General features: G+C 40.3%; 1 protein-coding gene across 1 annotated transcript in view; it reads left to right on the top strand.

Annotated features, from left to right (window-relative positions):
- Window positions 1-5,005: 5,005 nt before the first annotated feature.
- EFEMP1 (EGF containing fibulin extracellular matrix protein 1) overlaps window positions 5,006-18,487 on the top strand; it is a 68,313-nt gene continuing 54,831 nt past the window's right edge. The window contains exons 1-5 of the mRNA XM_082852087.1: window positions 5,006-5,075; window positions 5,851-5,891; window positions 6,324-6,411; window positions 10,906-10,954; window positions 11,119-11,520. Of these exons, the coding sequence (XP_082708213.1) occupies window positions 6,331-6,411; window positions 10,906-10,954; window positions 11,119-11,520 (532 nt within the window). The 5' untranslated portion in view covers window positions 5,006-5,075; window positions 5,851-5,891; window positions 6,324-6,330. The remainder of the gene's footprint in view (window positions 5,076-5,850; window positions 5,892-6,323; window positions 6,412-10,905; window positions 10,955-11,118; window positions 11,521-18,487) is intronic.

The raw sequence follows: 18,487 nt of genomic DNA, 5'->3' as shown, positions 1-18,487 counted from the left end.
TGACACTGGGCCATTTCTCCTTACTTTTTGGACTTAGGAGTTTTTCCTTTGTGTACACTTAGGGGCATTCTATGGGCAAAACTGGTCATGGCATACCACTATAAGGGAATAGATGATGAACAGGCAAAAGCAATGTGATAAATACAGGAAAGTAGAATGTGATAACAACAGGCAAGTATCAATACAATATAATAACTACAAGTAAATGTTGTTACCCAGGTCAATGTGTGTGCAGAACCGACTCAAAGAAGTTGAGCAACTGCCATGGTTCCCCAGCTAGAGCATGGCAAAAGTCCAGGCAAGAACTCCTGAGTCCTATCCTATTTTCTTTCTGCCACATCTTTTCTGTACACTTTTTTTTTTTTTTTTTTTTTTTTTTTTTTTTTTTCGGTACGCAGGCCTCTCACTGTTGTGGTCTCTCCCTGTTGCGGAGCACAGCCTCCAGACACGCAGGCTCAGCGGCCATGGCTCACGGGCCCAGCCACTCCGCGGCATGTGGGATCTTCCCGGACCGGGGCATGAACCCGTGTCCCCTGCATCGGCAGGCGGACTCTCAACCACTACGCCACCAGGGAAGCCCCTGTACACTTTTTTATTTATTTATTTTGGCTGCACCGCACAGCTTTCAGGGATCATAGTTCCCCCACCAGGGATCAAACCTGGGCCCTGACAATGAAAGCACCAAGTCCTAACCACTGGACCACCAGGGAATTCCCTTCTCTATACCTTTAAGTTTGCCTAGGACTGAGGGCTTTCCCAGGACACACAACTTTCAGTGCAAAAACTGGAAGAGTCCTGGGCAAAGTGGGATGAGTTGATCACCCCACCATTAATCCCTACGTAATTGTTCCATCTTCACTGCTTTCTTACTGAATTCATTTTTTCACAGATTTCACTTTCCAGTTGCCCACACCCAATAAAATATTATTAAACAGGTTTTAACTGCAAGACTTGTGGCTCCATGACTCAGTTAATTAAAGACCCTTGTGGATCCTTGAGACTTCTAATTATTTTCAGGGATTTTTTAAAAAAGGGAAATAGTAAAGAAAACATAATAATATAAGTTTTTCTTTGTGACACATATAGTATAATAGCTGGCAAACTGGGAAATAGAGGGCTCCTTTATAAAAGTTGATCGCTGGTTATCTGACAAATGCTGTGAAGAGAAGCCAGAGTTGTCTTCCTGAGGCAGTGACTATTAAAGGAAGATCTGAAGTCTTAAATCTTTGAAAATCACAAACACACACACAAAGGTAAGGGGATGGAGGGGGACCCAGAAGCTGATCCAAGAAGAAGTGGTTGGAATGTTCAGCTTACCCCAGGACAGAAAGCCTGGGAATCTCTCCCAACAGCCTCTCCCAAGTGGCAGCCAAGGCCTGCCACTCTGGGGTGCAGGACACAGGTACAACACATCGCAAGAGCCAGAGCCCCCGGAGTAGGAGGCTTCCTCACGCTAGCAGCAAGACATCTTCTGCTCCAAGTAACTGAACACCTGACTCAAACTGGCTTGCGCCATAAGGAAATACATTACACCTCACAAAACTGGGGTGCAGAGGCAGGACAGAGTTTGCTTTTGGCTGATTTAGAAGCTCAACAATCAGGGCCACATTATGATTTTCATTGTCCCTGGGCAATTTTGCCTTCATGGGCCCCTTTCTCCATACAAAAATTATATTTTACAAACTGCAATGGTATAAGGACAAATATAATCCAGACTGGATGATATTTATTTTTTCCTTCTGACTTTAAAAATTAAACCTTTCTGGAGAACCCCTAAAAGTATCATGAGTTCTAGGGCCAGTCGGCCCTCTGAACAATCCCTCAAGATCCAGGTTCTCTCCATGTGATTGGCCATGCGTAGTATGTGTCACCCTTATGCTCAGGCTGGCTTCCCTCCAGGCTGTAATATGGCTGCCAGTGGCAACTGAGGCAAAGGACTCCACTGCTCTCCTCCACTGTGAGCTCAGAAAGCCTTTTACCTAGGAAAGAAATCCTTCCTTTCAGTTCTGATTGGTCAAAGTGGGACAATAGGCTACCCTGAAACAACAGCCAGAAAATGCCATTGCTGATTTCATTACCTTAGACTAGTCAGGAGATACCCTATTGTAAGAAATACCTAAATAATCCTGGGCTATGTTACGATGGAGGAACGGTCTACTATAGCCCATCATATTATATATTGTAATACCTAAGAACAATCATTCACATGTATTTGATGTTTGATTGATGAGTTTCTTTCTCAATCCCCACAACCTTAGGTAGAGTGTGTTATCCTACCCATTTTACAGAAGCAGAAACTGAGGTTTATAGAGCTTACAAGATTTGCCCAAGGTAAGATTTTGTAAATAGTACATAAAGAGGACAAAACATAAAACAACAACAACAAAAGTTAGACTTCATCAAAATTTAAAATGTTTGCTCTCAGAAGACAGCATTAAGAAAATGAAGAGGCAAAGCAAAGACTGGGAGAAAATATTCAAAACATATATATCTGACAAAGAACTTGCAGGGAGACTATATTTAAAAAAAAAAAAAAACTCTTACCACTAATAAGACAAAAAACCAAAAATAAAGAAATGGATGAAAGATTTGAATGGGCTCTTCACAAGAGAAGACATAATGATGGATAATAAGCACATAAAAATGTTCAATATCATTAGATATCAGAGAAACATAAAATAAAACCACAATGAGATGCCAGTTACACACCTGCCATAATGGCTAACTTATAAATTACTGACAGTATCACATAGAATTTCACATATTGCTGGTAAGAATGTAAAATGGTACAGTCACTTTGGGAAACATTTTGGCACTTTCTTATAAAGTTAAACATACCCATACCATATGATCCAGAGGTCCCACTCCTAAGTATTACCTAAAAGAGAGGAAACCCTCTGTCCACACAAAGATTTCTACATAAATGTCCATGACAGCTTTATTCATAAACAATCCAAATATCCATCAACAGGTGAACAGATAAACAAACCAGGGTATATCCACACAATGGAATACTAGTCATCAATAAAAACGAATGAACATCTGATACACCTAACAACAAGGATGCATCTCAAAAGCATGCTGAGTGAAGGAAGACAGACACAAAAAAGTCCATACTCTAGGATTCCATTTATTTGAACTTCTGCTGAGAAATGGCTGCAGGGGACCGAGGGTATAAGCAAGGAGACCAATTAGGAGGCTGTAGTAATTCGCTTGGAAGATGGTGGTGGCTCAAGCCACTGTGGTCGTGAACGAAGTGATGAGAAGTGGTTCAGTTCTGGATACAGTTTGAAGATGGAGCCAACAGAGTTTTCTGAAGAATTGAATGCAGGGTGTGTGAGAAAAACAGAAATCAAGGATGACACTGTGATCTTGGATCTGAGCAAATGGAAAGATAAAATTGCTATTCACTGAGATGGTGAAGCAGGTGGGTAGAGCAGGTTGGGAGAGAGGGTGAGAATCAGCAGACCCGTTCAGTTTAAAATAACCATTAGGTGTACAGCTGAAGGCAGCAAGTCAGTAGTTGGATGTACAGGAAGAGTTCCAGGCTGAGAATAGAAATTTGGGAGTTTTAACTCACTTTTTCTGGGGGAAAGGGCTGAAGATAGGTAAAAAGTATTCAAAAAGTAGAAGAAAATGTCTATACAGATCTTTTACTGTACAAAAGCAAAGATCCAACCTTTTAAAGTCTGGAGGTCATTAATGATTGGGAAAACAAACATTTGAATTTTGGTACCAAAATCTTCAGTACTGTTAGCAAAACCCCATGTACTAAAGTTAGGTTCAGGCTCATGAAGCTCCTCTGATCTTGTCCAATATTGCGTGGCTTGCAGCCAAACTGGCAGGGCTGGCGACCCATTGCATACCCCAGAGATATGGAGAGAGGCTTCCACCTGGCAGTCTCTCTCTCTTGCCCTCCCTGCCATCTCCCTGCCCCTCCTCTGGTCTGCAGGGAAGGGGAAGGAGCTGCTGAGGTCAGAGTGAGTACCTTCAGCTTGCATATTGTCTCATTTGTCTCGTTCATGAAACCGTATTTGCTTCAGAAGGCATGACTCTTAATTTGTTTGGAGGCAAACTCTTAATCTGACTTTAGAGTTAGAGCTTTCAAAGATAACTGCAATCTGTGTGGTAAGATTTGAAGAAGCCAGAAAAAAATATTTTTTTTTCTCTCCAGATTCCTGAAATTCCACCATTAGTGTGAAAGGTGAGAGTGAAATGCCCAAAGTTGAATGACCAGTACTGGAGACTCCCACAAGGGAACGAGGGGAGAGAAGAAAAGCAGTAGATGAGACAAGGGGCCCATAAAAAACGGGGTTTGAGAGACCAGAGGACAACCCAAGCTCACGATCTTGTGAGTGTGAGTTCTACCTGGGCCATCCCCAAGCCCTCACACATAGTAAGTCACAGATACTGGTGGAATGAATGAATTCTCTTTTTTCTACCTTTGAGGAAGCAGGCACTTCCCCACCCTTCAAAAAGAAAAAAAAGTATCTTAAAGAAAAGGCGAAAGAACCAGTTCTACAAATGGAGTTAATATACTCTCCTAGGATTCACCTATTGGGGAATAATAATAATAGTAATAATAATAATAATAATAATAAGCAGCAATTTCTCAGGACGCTCACAACAAGCTCTACTAGGAGAGCCTTTTTCCACTCCGCGGCGCACAAGAAATTGCCTGGGAGGCTGGAGCATCACCAAGGCCGATTCAAACCCCAAACGTCACATGCCAAACGTGCCATCTTCTGCCTGGAGTTCCGGCGCGTCTGGGAACAAAGAGTGAGGGGATGGCAGGGGAGGGCAGGCGGGTGGTGGAGAGCCCCTGTAGAAGGGGGCGCAGACCCAGCTGCGCAGCGCGCACTCCCGCCCGGTTTGCAGCCCTCGGCTCAGCCCTTTTGCGCCTCCCTCAGCTCTCTCCTCCGCCCCCCTTCGCCCTCCCCTTTCCCTCCTTTTCTCCTCCTCCTCCTGCCGCCGCCGCGGCCGCCGCCAGACCTCGCCAGTTCAGACCCACGGGGCTGCCCTCCCCTGCTCTCTCCCCTCGCTGCCCGGGCCCGGAGCGCAGAGCGGCCGCGCAGGTAGGAGCCCCGAAGCGGGGGTCACACCAGCTCGCCCAGTGCCCGCGGGGCCGCGCGCCGAGGAGTAAGTGGGGTGACCTGAGGGGTGCAGTGGACCTGAGAACTGCCGCACACTGTGCAGGATATCTCAGGCAGAGAGGGAGGTGGAGGTGTGTGGTCTAGGAATGCGATCTGTCAGCATGTGCGAGTACGGGGTGACATCTGTTTGGATGGGCATGTGTGTGCGTGCCGACAATCAGCCGACAGGGCTTTGCCCATAAACAAGGTTTTGAAAGTTTCAGGGGGCCAGAGATTTAAGCCGCACCTGGATTCCACAGGAGCTGGTTAGAAACTGGAGCGCTGAGCAGCTCCCCGGGGACGGTTGCCTGATAACATACAGTTGAGAAAAGGGACCTCGCCTCCCTGGGGGTGCCTGGCCGGCTGCCCTGAAATTGGTACTTCGGGCCGCTGTGTGGTTGCCCAGTTCCGGCCCTAGGCAGCCCCGATTCTGAAGGTAGCATTTCGGGGACCGAGGGACTGATAAGGCACGAGGGCATGAGACGCTTTGGGCTGCTCCTCTACACAACCTGGGGGTTTTAAACAAAGCTGCGCAAAGAGAACGCCTGGAAATGCCACTTTGAGAGTTTGCGCTGGGGAATGTAAGAAGGAGCTCTGAAGGGCAGGTATTCTATCCTAGGGGAGGAGATTGCTCCCGAGTTTTGTTCTGGTGTTTTGTTTAAAAAAAAAAAAAAAGAAGAAGAAGTTTGAAGCCAAAGTAATTCATATTTGTTCACAGGTTTTTCTGCTGAGCTGTGCAAGGAACTTAACTAGCTGGAGGTGAGCTTATAGGGAAAGCCTTAACGTTCAAGGGAATATGAGATTTGCTGCCCCACTTCAGCCCTCGGAAAAAAATGAACCGTCTCCTTTGAAATTAATGACACTGTACTCTTTCTCTTTCACTCCCTTTCTCGAGCCTGTTGTGTAGGTGCAGTATAAAATGCACGCTGTATATCTTTTGTATATATTTCAGCGAAGCCGGACAGAGTAAAGTGAAATGTAATTCTGCAGCCGTTTTACAGTCTTTGGTGCCTCGTTTGGCCAAGGGAAGGTTGAGGAGGGGGAGGGGAGATGAGAAAGTAAATTGGAAGTTGGGTATGATGGAGCCTCAGCCTCCTCCGCCTTCGCTATCTTGCTTGTTACTTTACAGCTAAAGTTTTATTTCCCCCGCAGCAGATACTAAGGATCGGTTTGTGCTGTGTTTTCTTTGAGATTCACGATGGTGAAAGCCCTTTTCCTAATTATGCTGACTCTGGCGTTGGTCAAGTCACAGGACACCGAAGAAACCATCACGTACACGGTAAGGGGTGATGGAATTTGAGATAAGTGCGGTTCATAGGGATTCTGTGGCACAAGGGAGACTTTATCCACTCCTGCCAGTCTATGTGGGCTGTTCGCTGTGGTGGATAATAAACGTTAGCAAGTTTCATGTTTAAGATTCGTTGTAAATTGCCTGTCCTTTCAAAACTTCACTTAGTGTAGCGAGGTGGATGGACCTAGAGTCTGTCACACAGAGTGAAGTAAGTCAGAAAGAGAAAAACAAATACCGTATGCTAACACATATATATGGGATCTGAAAAACGGTACTGATGAACCTAGTGGCAGGGCAGGAATAAAGACTCAGACGTAGAGAATGGACTTGGTGGGGGGTGGGTGGGGGCGGGGGAGGAGCTGGGGCGAAGTGAGAGAGTAGTATGGACATATATACACTACGAAATGTAAAATGGATGGCTAGTGGGAAGCTGCTGCTTAGCACAGGGAGATCAGCTGGATGCTTTGTGACGACCTAGAGGGGTGGGATAGGGAGAGAGGGAGGGAGGTCCAAGAGGGACGGGTTATGAGGAGATATGTATACATATAGCTGATTCACTTTGTTGTACAGCAGAAACCAACACAACATTGTGAAGCAATTATACTCCAATAAAGATATTAAAAATACAACAACAAAAGTTCTCTTAGATCACCATTTGAGACAGGGACCAAAATGCAAGGATTTGTGCAAGGCCAAAAAGGGAAACCCCTTTAAAACAAAACCCAAAGTAAGCTACATGTTTCTGACACATTAAACAAATTAATGGGTATAAGTAATTGGAAAACCTGAATTCCTGTATACATGCAGATGAAACCAGAACTCAAGGAGTAAGACAAGTCAAATAGGAATGTTAAACATCACAAAAGCCCATCACCTCATTTGTGCATGTGACTTATGTTCTCATGTAAGTGGACTTTCTTGACTTCATAAAGGCTATTATTCATTTACAGTATAACTGATAACTCATATAAATGCCATTCAGATAGACTTTACGTGTTACCAGGATGTGATATTTGGCAAAATGGCTTTAAAATGCATTGTATGAAATTTGTTTTTGCATTTTCTAATTAGTATATCTGATATTTCCAAGTAATTTTGATTAGTTAACTGTATGGATATAACCAATGTTTAATACAATATTGAATATATCATCTAACCCCTCCCACTGCCAGGAATGGATATGGTGAGAACAGAGGGCAGTGCTTACCTCACTTCTGGTGAGTTTGTTTGCACCTCTGTTTTGTGTTTTCTAGTCTTTAATCAGTGTTGTGAGGCAAATGACATTTGTCCTGGATCAGAATATGAAAAACATATTTTTCTGCTTGCTCCCAATTTAAAATTAAGTAATCTCACTCAAAAGAATGTGAAAAATTTTTGAAAATAAAACTCTTAAAAGTGAGCTAATGTCAATTACTGATAATAAACATTATCTCACTTTTTTGATATTATCCCTAGAATGTATTCATCTGGCAAATATTCCTTGTTGTTTAGATCAACTATAAATCAAATGGGGTTTAATATAAATATTTTGTTAACTTAATGGTAAATGTAGTTGCTTCCTCTGCTGAAGATAAATAAAGCAAGATAAATGAATACATGTGTTGTTTATCTTCAAATGAAATTGTTTTGTTATTCAGGCTAAACTTACTACCTTCTTAGGGAGCTAAAATTAAATTAGCTACCCACTTTTATATTCATCTAATAAAAGATTTTATTGCTTTTACAATTGCTTATCTTGTACCCCCTGCCCATTGCTAATCACCTAAATCTTACTCATCTTTAGTAGAGAAAGTTCCCTGTGGATTAAACACTGTAGTTTTAAGACAACTAACTAGGGTTCATCATATTATAACAGGTTTCCCAAATATGACACCTTTTTTGTGCTAAGATTAGAGCTATTCTCTTTTGAATTGTGTATGCCTGTTAGTTCATGGCTAAAGGACAAAATGTAGCTATATTTTTAGTAATTCCACTGTGGAGACACTGTCTCCTTTCATCCTCACAGCAAAGTATGAGGTAAGTGACACCCTCTTCCTTCTGCTGATAGTGGAACTGAAGATCAGAGAGGTATCTAACTTGCTTAAGACTACACAGCCAGTAAGTGGTGAAACTAAATTCACTCTAGGCTTGTTTAATAGTAGATCCATATTGAATGTACTGGAACTGAAGACCTAAAGCAAACTGCAAATCTTCTCTATTTAGCATACAGATTTATTCAAGTGCACTGTCATTTTGCCTGGCTTGAAAGATACTTTTCAGAAGGATGGGTTCATATCCACAAGACAGCCTCATATTCTTTCATGTTAAAGATAGGGTCCATTCAGTTATTCACTCATCAAGTATCTGCCGTGTGCATAAGCAATGCTCATCACTATCAAAAGAATTTAAGTTTACTTGCTTACTAAAAAAATTCAGACCTTAACCTTAGGGAATTTACCTTGGGAAAATACTTTTGAAAAGTACAAAGTATTATACATGTTGCTAAAGAAATACAAAAGCAAGGAGGTAATTAATGTTCATACTGGCATATTGAAGGAGGTAGAACTCTGTGCTGGTTCTTGAAGGAAGACTTTGGATTATTCTAGAAAGGCTGAAGAGGCACCTGAATCAGAAAAAGTGGCATAATCAAAGGCTAGAAGTGAAAACAGCCAAGTCAAGTCCAGGAGGTGACAACAAGCTAGGTAGTGGGGAGAACCTAGAGATGGCAATAGTGGGAGATGAAAGGTCTACAGGCCACTGTGAGCCCTTAGATGGAGGGGCAATGTAACCAAGAGAGCAAAGAAAGATTGTCATGGAGGCTTGTGTGCAGCATGTAGAGATATGGAGACCACCTAAGGAGACTTGCCTACTCATGAGGCCAGGAAGGCTTACACCAACGTGGGAGAGATAAAAGTGGAAACAAAGTCAGCAGAGCTTGAAGGAAAATAATTGGAAAAGTTGATGTTAAAGTTGTAATCCTGGGTGCTGAGAAAGGTGGTAGTGCCTTGGACAGTGTTGGGGAAACTAGAAAGAATTAGTCTGGGAGATAAAGTGAATTTAGTTTTCACCCTGTTAAGTCTCAGAAATCAGTAAAATACCTAAACTCATCTCTCTGTCTCCATTCAGCCATATAAGTAAATTTACTATTTACTTACTTGGCTCTTACAAAAGAATTCAAGTTTATTTATTTGTTTACTCTACTTTTGCTCAATCCTTCCTGAAGCCTCTTCCTCAAATCTGCATCTGATCAGATGTTTTCTTGAGCTTAAAATTTCTTCAGAGGCCTCATCACTTATACCAGCATTTCTCAAGAAGTAGCCCATAGATGACTTGTATCAGAATCACCTGAGATGCCTGTTAGGAATTCAGATTCCAGGCCCCCAACCAAACCTACAGAATCAGAACCGTTGGTTGGGCCCAGGAATCTGCATTTTAACAAGCACCAGAATGATTCTTAAGCATAATGGAGCTTGAGATTCACTGACCTTTAAGGTAGAATTCAGTTTCCGTCTATCCCAAAGAAAGGCTTCCCAGGTTTGGCCCTGCCTACCTCTCTAACCTCACTCCACCCACCCAGGAATACTTGTAACTCCTTCCTTCTTTAACAACTCTGCGCCTTTGCTTACGTGGTCCCTTATCCTAGACTCCCCATATCTCTCTGGAAAAAAGTCCTGTAAGGCCCAATTCACTTGTAACTTCGCCCATAAAGCCTTCCCTTACACCCTGTCATGTCCACCCACAGCCCTGGGTAGGGTCCATCATTCCTTCCACAGGTAGACTTGTGTCACGACACCTGACATCTTGCTCCAACTTATTTACCTGTCTGTCTCCTCTTCAGGCCTGTGAGCTGCTTGAGAACAGGGACAAGGTATTAATCATCTTTGCTTTCCCAGGGACTAGGGTGGTGCCTGGTGTGAGAAGGTACTTGACAGATGGTTCCTTCAGTGAGTGAACTAGAGAGGACCCATAGGAACTAATGCTAGAAGGCAGGCCATGGTGTGAGAAGGAGGCTCAGGACTCTACTGAATAGGAATGATAAGGAAAGCCATGTCTGGAATGCTCTAAGAGGATTTGGAGAGAGAGAGGAAATTGTCAAGGGCTGAAGAAAAGAACTCAGCTGAATTTTTTTTTTTTTTTGGTAAAATTTACAGTGTGGAAGAAGGGGCAAATAAAGCAAAAAAGCAGTCAGAGAGATTGCAGAATATTAGTATTGGGACAGAGAGAAAGGAATTCCAAGAAGATGGTTATGGGCAACTGGACCCAATGCAAATACAACAAAAGAGTTGAGACAGCTGGTGATTGAGAAGGGATCCCTGAAGCGGTCCAGTTCACAGATGTGTCTTTTTAAAATAGCTACAGAATGGTAAACTACCCATCTCATCATCTATCTAGGACTCTAGCACAAAGATTGTTGCCATAAGTATGAAGCTTTTAGAGTGACTTCTCAGAGAATGGATACTCAATTAACTGTCTCCTGGCCCCATCTTGATGTTTTCTTCACAGCAATGCACAGATGGATATGAGTGGGATCCTGTAAGACAGCAGTGCAAAGGTGAGCCAACTTTCAAAGACTTCCCATCTGAACGTAGCTCTCTGTCTCCATCTCGTATGTCCTTCATGTCCTGCCTGTATTATACCCAAAAGGCATAAGCATATATTTACATGTTGAGTTTCCCCTCTAAGAAGATTCCTGACTTATTTTATTACTGACCACAGATATTGATGAATGTGACATTGTCCCAGACGCTTGCAAAGGTGGAATGAAATGCGTCAACCACTATGGAGGATACCTCTGCCTTCCTAAAACAGCTCAGATTATTGTCAACAATGAACAACCACAGCAAGAAACACCAGCAGCTGAAGGTGCGGGTGCAGCTACAAATGCAGCTGTGACCTCTAGTACAGGCACTGGGGGTGTAGCAGCCAGTGGCATGGCAGCCAGTGGAGCGGTGCCTGGGGGTGGTTTTGTCGCCAGTGCTGCTGCTGAAGTGCAGACTGGCCGAAATAACTTTGTCATCCGGCGGAACCCAGCTGACCCTCAGCGCATTCCCTCCAACCCTTCTCACCGGATCCAGTGTGCAACAGGCTATGAGCAGAGTGAGCATAACGTGTGCCAAGGTAAGCATGACTTTCAATGCTAATGAGAAAGTTCTTGCCCAGGTGCACCTGTGGTGAGGATGACAACAGCTCATACTTACTGAGAGCTTCCCACTCGCCAGACTTTGTGCTAAGTGCTTTGCCTGCATTATCATATTCAATCATCACAATAGTCCTAAAAGGTAGTTGCTGCCAGTACCATCATCATTTTGCAAATGAGGAACTGTGTCTCAGAGAGGTCATCAGTGGTTCTCAACCTTAGCTGCACATATTTAGGGTCACTTGGGAGCCTTTAAAACTTCTCCATGTCCAAGCCACACCCCAGCCCAATTAAATAACAGTCTCTGGGGGGTGGGTTCCAAGAATCAGTATTTTTTTTAAAGTTCCCCATGTGGTCCCAGTGTGCAGCCAAGTTTGAGAACTAGGGGTCACACAGGTGGTGAGTACAGAGCCAGCGTTCAAACCCAGACAGATGGGGCCAGAGTCACAGCTGTCAAAAGAAGCAAATTATTCATTTGGAATTTGAAATTGTGCTGTCAAACTACTCCACAAATGTCCGCCTTTAAGGTCTCAAACTTTCTTTTTATTGAACTTGCCACTGACTTGTTTTCCTCACAGAGGAATAAAGAAATGGGACTTCTGCTTCTCATTACCTTTGAGGGAGTGTCCCCCACTCACATTTATATCTATTTTTAAGCTCTCGTTTGAGCACATTTCGCTTATATCACTTGCACCATGGCACTGTCCGCTTGGGTTTTTCTGTTTATTTTCACAAAGAGTACACATCACTGTGTATTCTAGAAACAGCTGTAGACTCATGCTAGCAAAGTGATAAGAATCTTGGGCTTTGAAGACATGTAGGATATTAACTAACTGGACTGTGCTAAGGGATTTTCTTCCTCTTTGCCTACTTAGCAAACCCTTTTAGATCTGCCTAGTGTGGCAATAGAAGCTCCAGACTACTTTTTCACTACCAGGGGCTGACTGGGTAAACCCCATAAGACACCATAAGTGCCTGGTACCCCCTGGCCAATGGAAAGGGCCCAGGAGTTCTTACCTTCTACCTGCCTGAATGAGGAAGAGCACCTTCCTCCCTCAACACTGAAGGGTTCAACTGGGGTCACCTAGCTGCTGCCTTAAGTGAAAGAAGCAACTGCTGGTCCTCTAGAATGCTGCCCCTTATTCACCAGTGTTGAGTTTTATCTTCTGTATAAAATATAGTAGATTTTAAATGGTTTATAAATGAAGTAAGGAAACCTATCAGGCTCTGACTTTTATTATTTTATATTTTGTGTTCAAATTTTAAGTATCCCACATCAAGAGCTAACCCATGCTGTGATGGTGTCACTTTTCAGAGAACCTATCGTATTAGCATCTGTTTTGTGTTACTGTCATGAGTCAGAATTCCAATATTGATGATGAATGCTTCAGCATCTGCTTGATATTCAGACATTTAATTTAAGGATTATGTCAAAGAGATAACCTCATGAGGTTATTTATATATATAAATAAATAGATATTTACAAATAAATATATATTTATATAAAATATATATGGTGTGTGTATTTGAGTGAATACTGGTTTAAAAATACCTTGAATTTATTTAAAATACCAACTGTTAATTGTGTTATTTAAATATATAATTATACTGGAAGGTTTGGTGGTATTTTTCCTGAAACTGAAAAGTTTTACTGAAATTTTTGAAGTATTGACTCTTACATACTGAATTATTTTTTACACTTCAGATGTAGGTTTTAATGGTACTTAGGAGAAGAAAACCCAGGTCAATGAATGGATCGTTTATCAGAAACTGTCAAAGTAGTTTATGGTCCACCATTGACAGTTGTGGTTGAAAGCAAGAACAATGCCTAGAATCGAATGAAAAATTTCTAGAATAAAACATATTCAGGATTTACAACATGCATTGGTTACAGTAGAAACTGTATAATAAAAAGTGAATAATAAAAATGAAATCCTATTTAATTTTTCTTAAAGATTTAGACTATCTTACAAAGTAAGTTACTTTTAAAATATTTATAATCCTTACTTCTTTGGGAATTTCTTTTTAATTTTAAGCTAAAACTATTAAATGCTTATGGTAGATGCTAAATACATATTCATTGATTGTGTGCACACAGGGCATTTCCAACCCAAACTATTTTGCATAATTCAAGTAATTTCAAAAATTTGGGATTGGGGGTCTGTATCATTAAAAGTAGGGTTAAAAGTTTTTTGGATGACTTAAGGCTTAAGTTGGATTTCTTCCCACCTCACAATTTTGCAAAGTGCCCATAAATGTGGATTTACTTAATTGTTGATAAAAGGGGGTTATTTCATATGATAACAACAGGATAATCTGTCTAGGGAATCTGACTAACATAAGTCAGGTCACACTTGTGCCCGTTTATTATTGAGCCAATCAAACATGCAGTCCAGTTTCTTCTGATTGCCTGCAGATGTATGACATTCTCATTCCAGGCCAGCAGCACAAAATAATATTTTATAACCAATGTGAAAGTGTGGGGACCTCCGCTTGAAACAATAATGTGCTCCAAGGACCTACATTACTGACATCATTGTGGAGTTTGAGGAGCCTTCTGTTTTAATAAAGATCTCCACTCCCTTTTAAATGTTGCATACTTATGACCAGTAATCCAAACATATTTACCATGGTTGCTGGATCAGAATAAATGAATGCCTGTAGATGGGTCGTGTTTGTATTACAATTATTTCTTTTTCCCACATATATTTTTCAACAGGTACAGTTTATCAGTACATAACTTAAAGCTGACGACATTTTTAATGTAATGGCTGAAATCTGAACTGTGTTTCAGTGTTAAAGTCAGTCATGCCTTTGAATGCACTATTACCAAACACAGTTGCCACCTAATTTAAATACCACTAGATATTTTTAAATGTATTCTATTTTAGGGACTCCCCTGGTGGTCCAGTGTTTAAGACTCTCAGCTCCCAGTGCAGGGAACGTGGGTTCAATCCCTGGTCGGGAAACTAAGATCCCACATGAAGTGCGGCACAGCCATAAATAGATAAATAAATAAATGTATTCTATTTTATAAATATATTTTTAACCAGCTTTCCATGTTTTAACATTTAGTGAAAACATGATCCTTTAAATTTTATTCATCTATTTGTCCAGAGTTTTTCAATTTTGTGCAAAACCAAGGGGTTTAAAATATAACATCCAAATATCAATTCACAGTAAGCAGTTTTTCTCAGGTAATTTTTGCCAACTGAGCATGATACTGGGGAGGCCATTCACACTGAGAATTTCAAAGACAGGTCCCACCTTTGGCAGCTATCGCATTACATGAAGATCATTTCAGTGTTACATACCTGGAGTCATGTAAAAATTAAGTTTTAGAAATTATTCATTTCTCCATGAAATATTATCTACCTCAAAGACAACAGATATTCATCTGCTCCAAAAGGAAGTTGGATCTTTAGTGCATAGTCACTATGTTATCTTCTTCAAGGGATGTGGAGTTAGAAATCACTAGTTCAAGCTGAGAAAGAATTTTTTTTATCATATATAAGTTTCCAAGAGCCCCATTCTTGTAGGAAAAAAATATCATTTGGGAACTGGCAAATAAGAGAAAGCATCAATTGCCCAATTCAAAGGAATTTGTTCACTTAATTGAACTTTCAAAAAATTAAATGTAGAATATTTTGCATAGCTGGCAATTAAGTCATTACTAACCTCATGCAGGTTTTACAAGTTTCATTACTAACTTGCTAAAGAAACCATACCATCAAAAAATGAACTTGATACAAACGTCTAATGAAGCTGATTGTGGAGCCAATTCCAGAGTGCAATACCTGGCTTGTGTTATATAAGGTATAACTGAGAGATGTGAAAGTTTCCAACCATCCCTGTCTACCCAAGATTTTCCTGGTTTGAAAACTTAATGTCCCACATCGCTGGAAGTGCCTCAGTCCTGGGGAAAGGCATTGTGGATCACCCTAGCAAACCCCCAATAACCAAATGTCCTGCACATCACAGCCAACAGTGAAAAAACGAATGTTAGAGCCACTTTTTCAGGTTAAGGCATTGTTTGTCCAGTAAAACTGTTTTTTCAATTTGTTTTGAACTTTGAAAAACCATGTTTCATTGATCTTTATGTACCTGGACAGAGCCTTTCTTTGCAGTTATCAGGATCCCGCCAGTTTGTCAGTTTCCACATTGTTCTAGATTGCATGTGTAGGATACCTATACATTAGCACCTACATACTTAGATACATGTCATACCATAGTTAGCTCATCTTTCCTCATTTCCACTGGGAAAAATTTTACCACTCAGCTAAATTAAATACCATACTTCAATTATAAAGTTTTATTTGCCAAAATTTTTTTTTTCAATTTTCAATTGTATTTTCAATGATTTTATTTGATTTGTATTATTATTACCTATGACACAGGAGCAACTAAAAACCTAAAAAGAAAAAACTGTTGCCTTTTGGAAAACCTAAAGGAATGAAAAACTTATACTCAGAGTTAAAAAGCTCTAAGCTCTTGGGGACCATCTATTATCCTCCTCACATTTCTTTATAAACATAAGGATAACTAAAATACTATTTTGAAAAGGAAAAATGTTATTATCTATACATCTACTTTAAAAAAGAGAAACTTGAACTAACATGTATAGATTCTCAGATGCTAGGGATGTCTCTCTTCGGCTTCTTTCATTTGAAACTTAAATGATCACATATCCAAAAGGGGATTTATAAACTATAGTGTAATCAAGTAGCTTAGCATACTTGGCATTGTCATTACCAAACAACTTTCAAACACTACCCTTTTGCTGATCCTCACTAATGTCATTAGGGTCTCTGTTTTCTCCTGTTAGTTTTGTGAGGAAACGCCTAATTTTTGTTACATGTAATTATACAGCCCAGCGAAGAGCTTTGAGCTCAGAAAATAGATATTTTGCAAAAGGAAGACTATAATTGAGTAAATTATGATATTAACAGAAAAGAAATATTTCAAGCACAAAGTAAAATGGGTATTAACTTACTACTAGTTCATTGTGTTTACTTGTTAATTACCTTTGAGTATCTGAAAATTCTCTAAGGCCCGTATAAATGGATAGGAGTTGAGTTTATAGGGAAAACTTAATTACTTTTAAAATAAACTGATACAGTGTAATTGCATTGATTTCCTCCTGAAAAATCTAGCATTGTTTCATAATTTACTTTTCCAAACACTGTAGTCATAAAATTTCAGTTAATTTAAGACTCATTTTTAATATACATTTTATAGATAATATGTATATCTGATTCATGCATAGTCAGAAAATTCTTTAAAATTCCTTCATAAAAATTGAGTGACAATTATTTGAGGTGGAAGGATGGAAGAGGTCAATATGATCACTCTTCTGCAACAGAAGACTAAGTTGTATAACTGTTTAACTCAATGATTTTCAAAGTGTGGTCCCCAGATCAGAAACATTAGCATTATCCTGTAACTTATTAGAAATGCAAAATCTTGGGCCCCATCAGACCTACTGAATTGGAAACTCTGGGGATGGGGCTCAGCAATTTGTGTTTTAATAATTCTATAATTTTGATCCCTGCTGAAGTTTGAGAACCAATGGCCTAACTTAATCTTAACTTCAGGAAGCTGCATTCAGTTATAAAAACGAGAGGGCAAGGTCAGAATACTTTACGTGGGATATGGGAAGTAATGAAGAGAAAACATCTAAAATATACATTCTACTTATAGGACAGAATAATATTTCCATTTCATTTCTCTCACCTATCTTGTTGTCATCACCAGTGCTCTGATCCCTAAATATTATTGGCCGTGAGTCCTGGTTAGGACTATATCCCCAAACCAAGGACACATATGTGCAATCTAGAGGAAAAGGGGACATTTTAACCAGAAAACAAGAGATCTTGCACCTGTCTATAAAACCTGCAAGTGTAAAATGCTGTAACTGCCCTTAAATTGTCAGTAAGTGAAACTTGCAGTTATGTTTTGGCTATAGTAAGGATTGGTGCTGTGATACCCCTACCTTCTATAGGCATCCCCCTTATACTCAAGGCACAAACATTGTTGTTTGGAGGTTCAGTTCATGTAGAGTTGTGAAAGAGGAGGAGGTTGACTTTGATTTTGGCCTTAAAGTGTGTTTTGGTTACCAAAGTGATAGGAGATCCTTTCAATATCTGATGCACAGCTGACATCTCCTTTAGATTCTGTGAATATCATCAAATATTAGAAGAGTGTTCACATAAGTATCTTCTGTTCAATTTAAACTTTATCACAGATTTACTTCCCATCAAAGACAAGAAGACTCATGTTAAAACTAGTTAACACAATCTGTAGAATGAACTTTCCTCTCCCCATAGAAGCAAAAAGAAGCAGATTAGACTAGAATTGCAAGCCTGGGTAACTTCAGGAATGTGCACTGGTACTGACTCATTATTTCTTTCTCCAGCAGAAAATTTCAAACTATAGTCTCTGAAATCAACAAATTGCCCCATTTGTAAGGATTGCCTTTGCACTTGTTGAATTATTGGCACAATTTTATTCTTTGAAACCAAAGAGTAAACAAAATTTGCCCCAAATGTGTTTGATTTTGCACGAAGGTACAAATAAGTAATTCATGCCACATCTGAAATTCATTACCATGCTTCTTTTTCCAGGAGGTAACTGCAAATTGCACACTCAAAAATAAAACTGATCAAGAAAACTGCATTCAAATATTGGCAGAAGAAAACAGCTGTCATTGCAAGCATTTAGCCACAATTGCAGGCTTGTAGCTTGAACCTAAATGATTTGTAAACATTTAATAAAGATGAAGTGAAGGAATGACATGAAAGGAAGGCTGAGTGCCAGGATACTGGCAGCAGCATGAACAGCTTATTGCTGTCAATTGCAAATAACCTTTTCAAATTAAAAGGAGGGATAGAGAATGAATCAATGTTATGTAAATGTGTACAAAATGACTTAAAAACTTGAGATATTCGG

Source organism: Leucopleurus acutus (genome assembly GCF_964270905.1).
Source record: "Leucopleurus acutus genome assembly, chromosome: 12".
NCBI lineage: Eukaryota > Metazoa > Chordata > Mammalia > Artiodactyla > Delphinidae > Leucopleurus > Leucopleurus acutus.
This window is presented reverse-complemented; position numbering and strand designations above follow the sequence as displayed.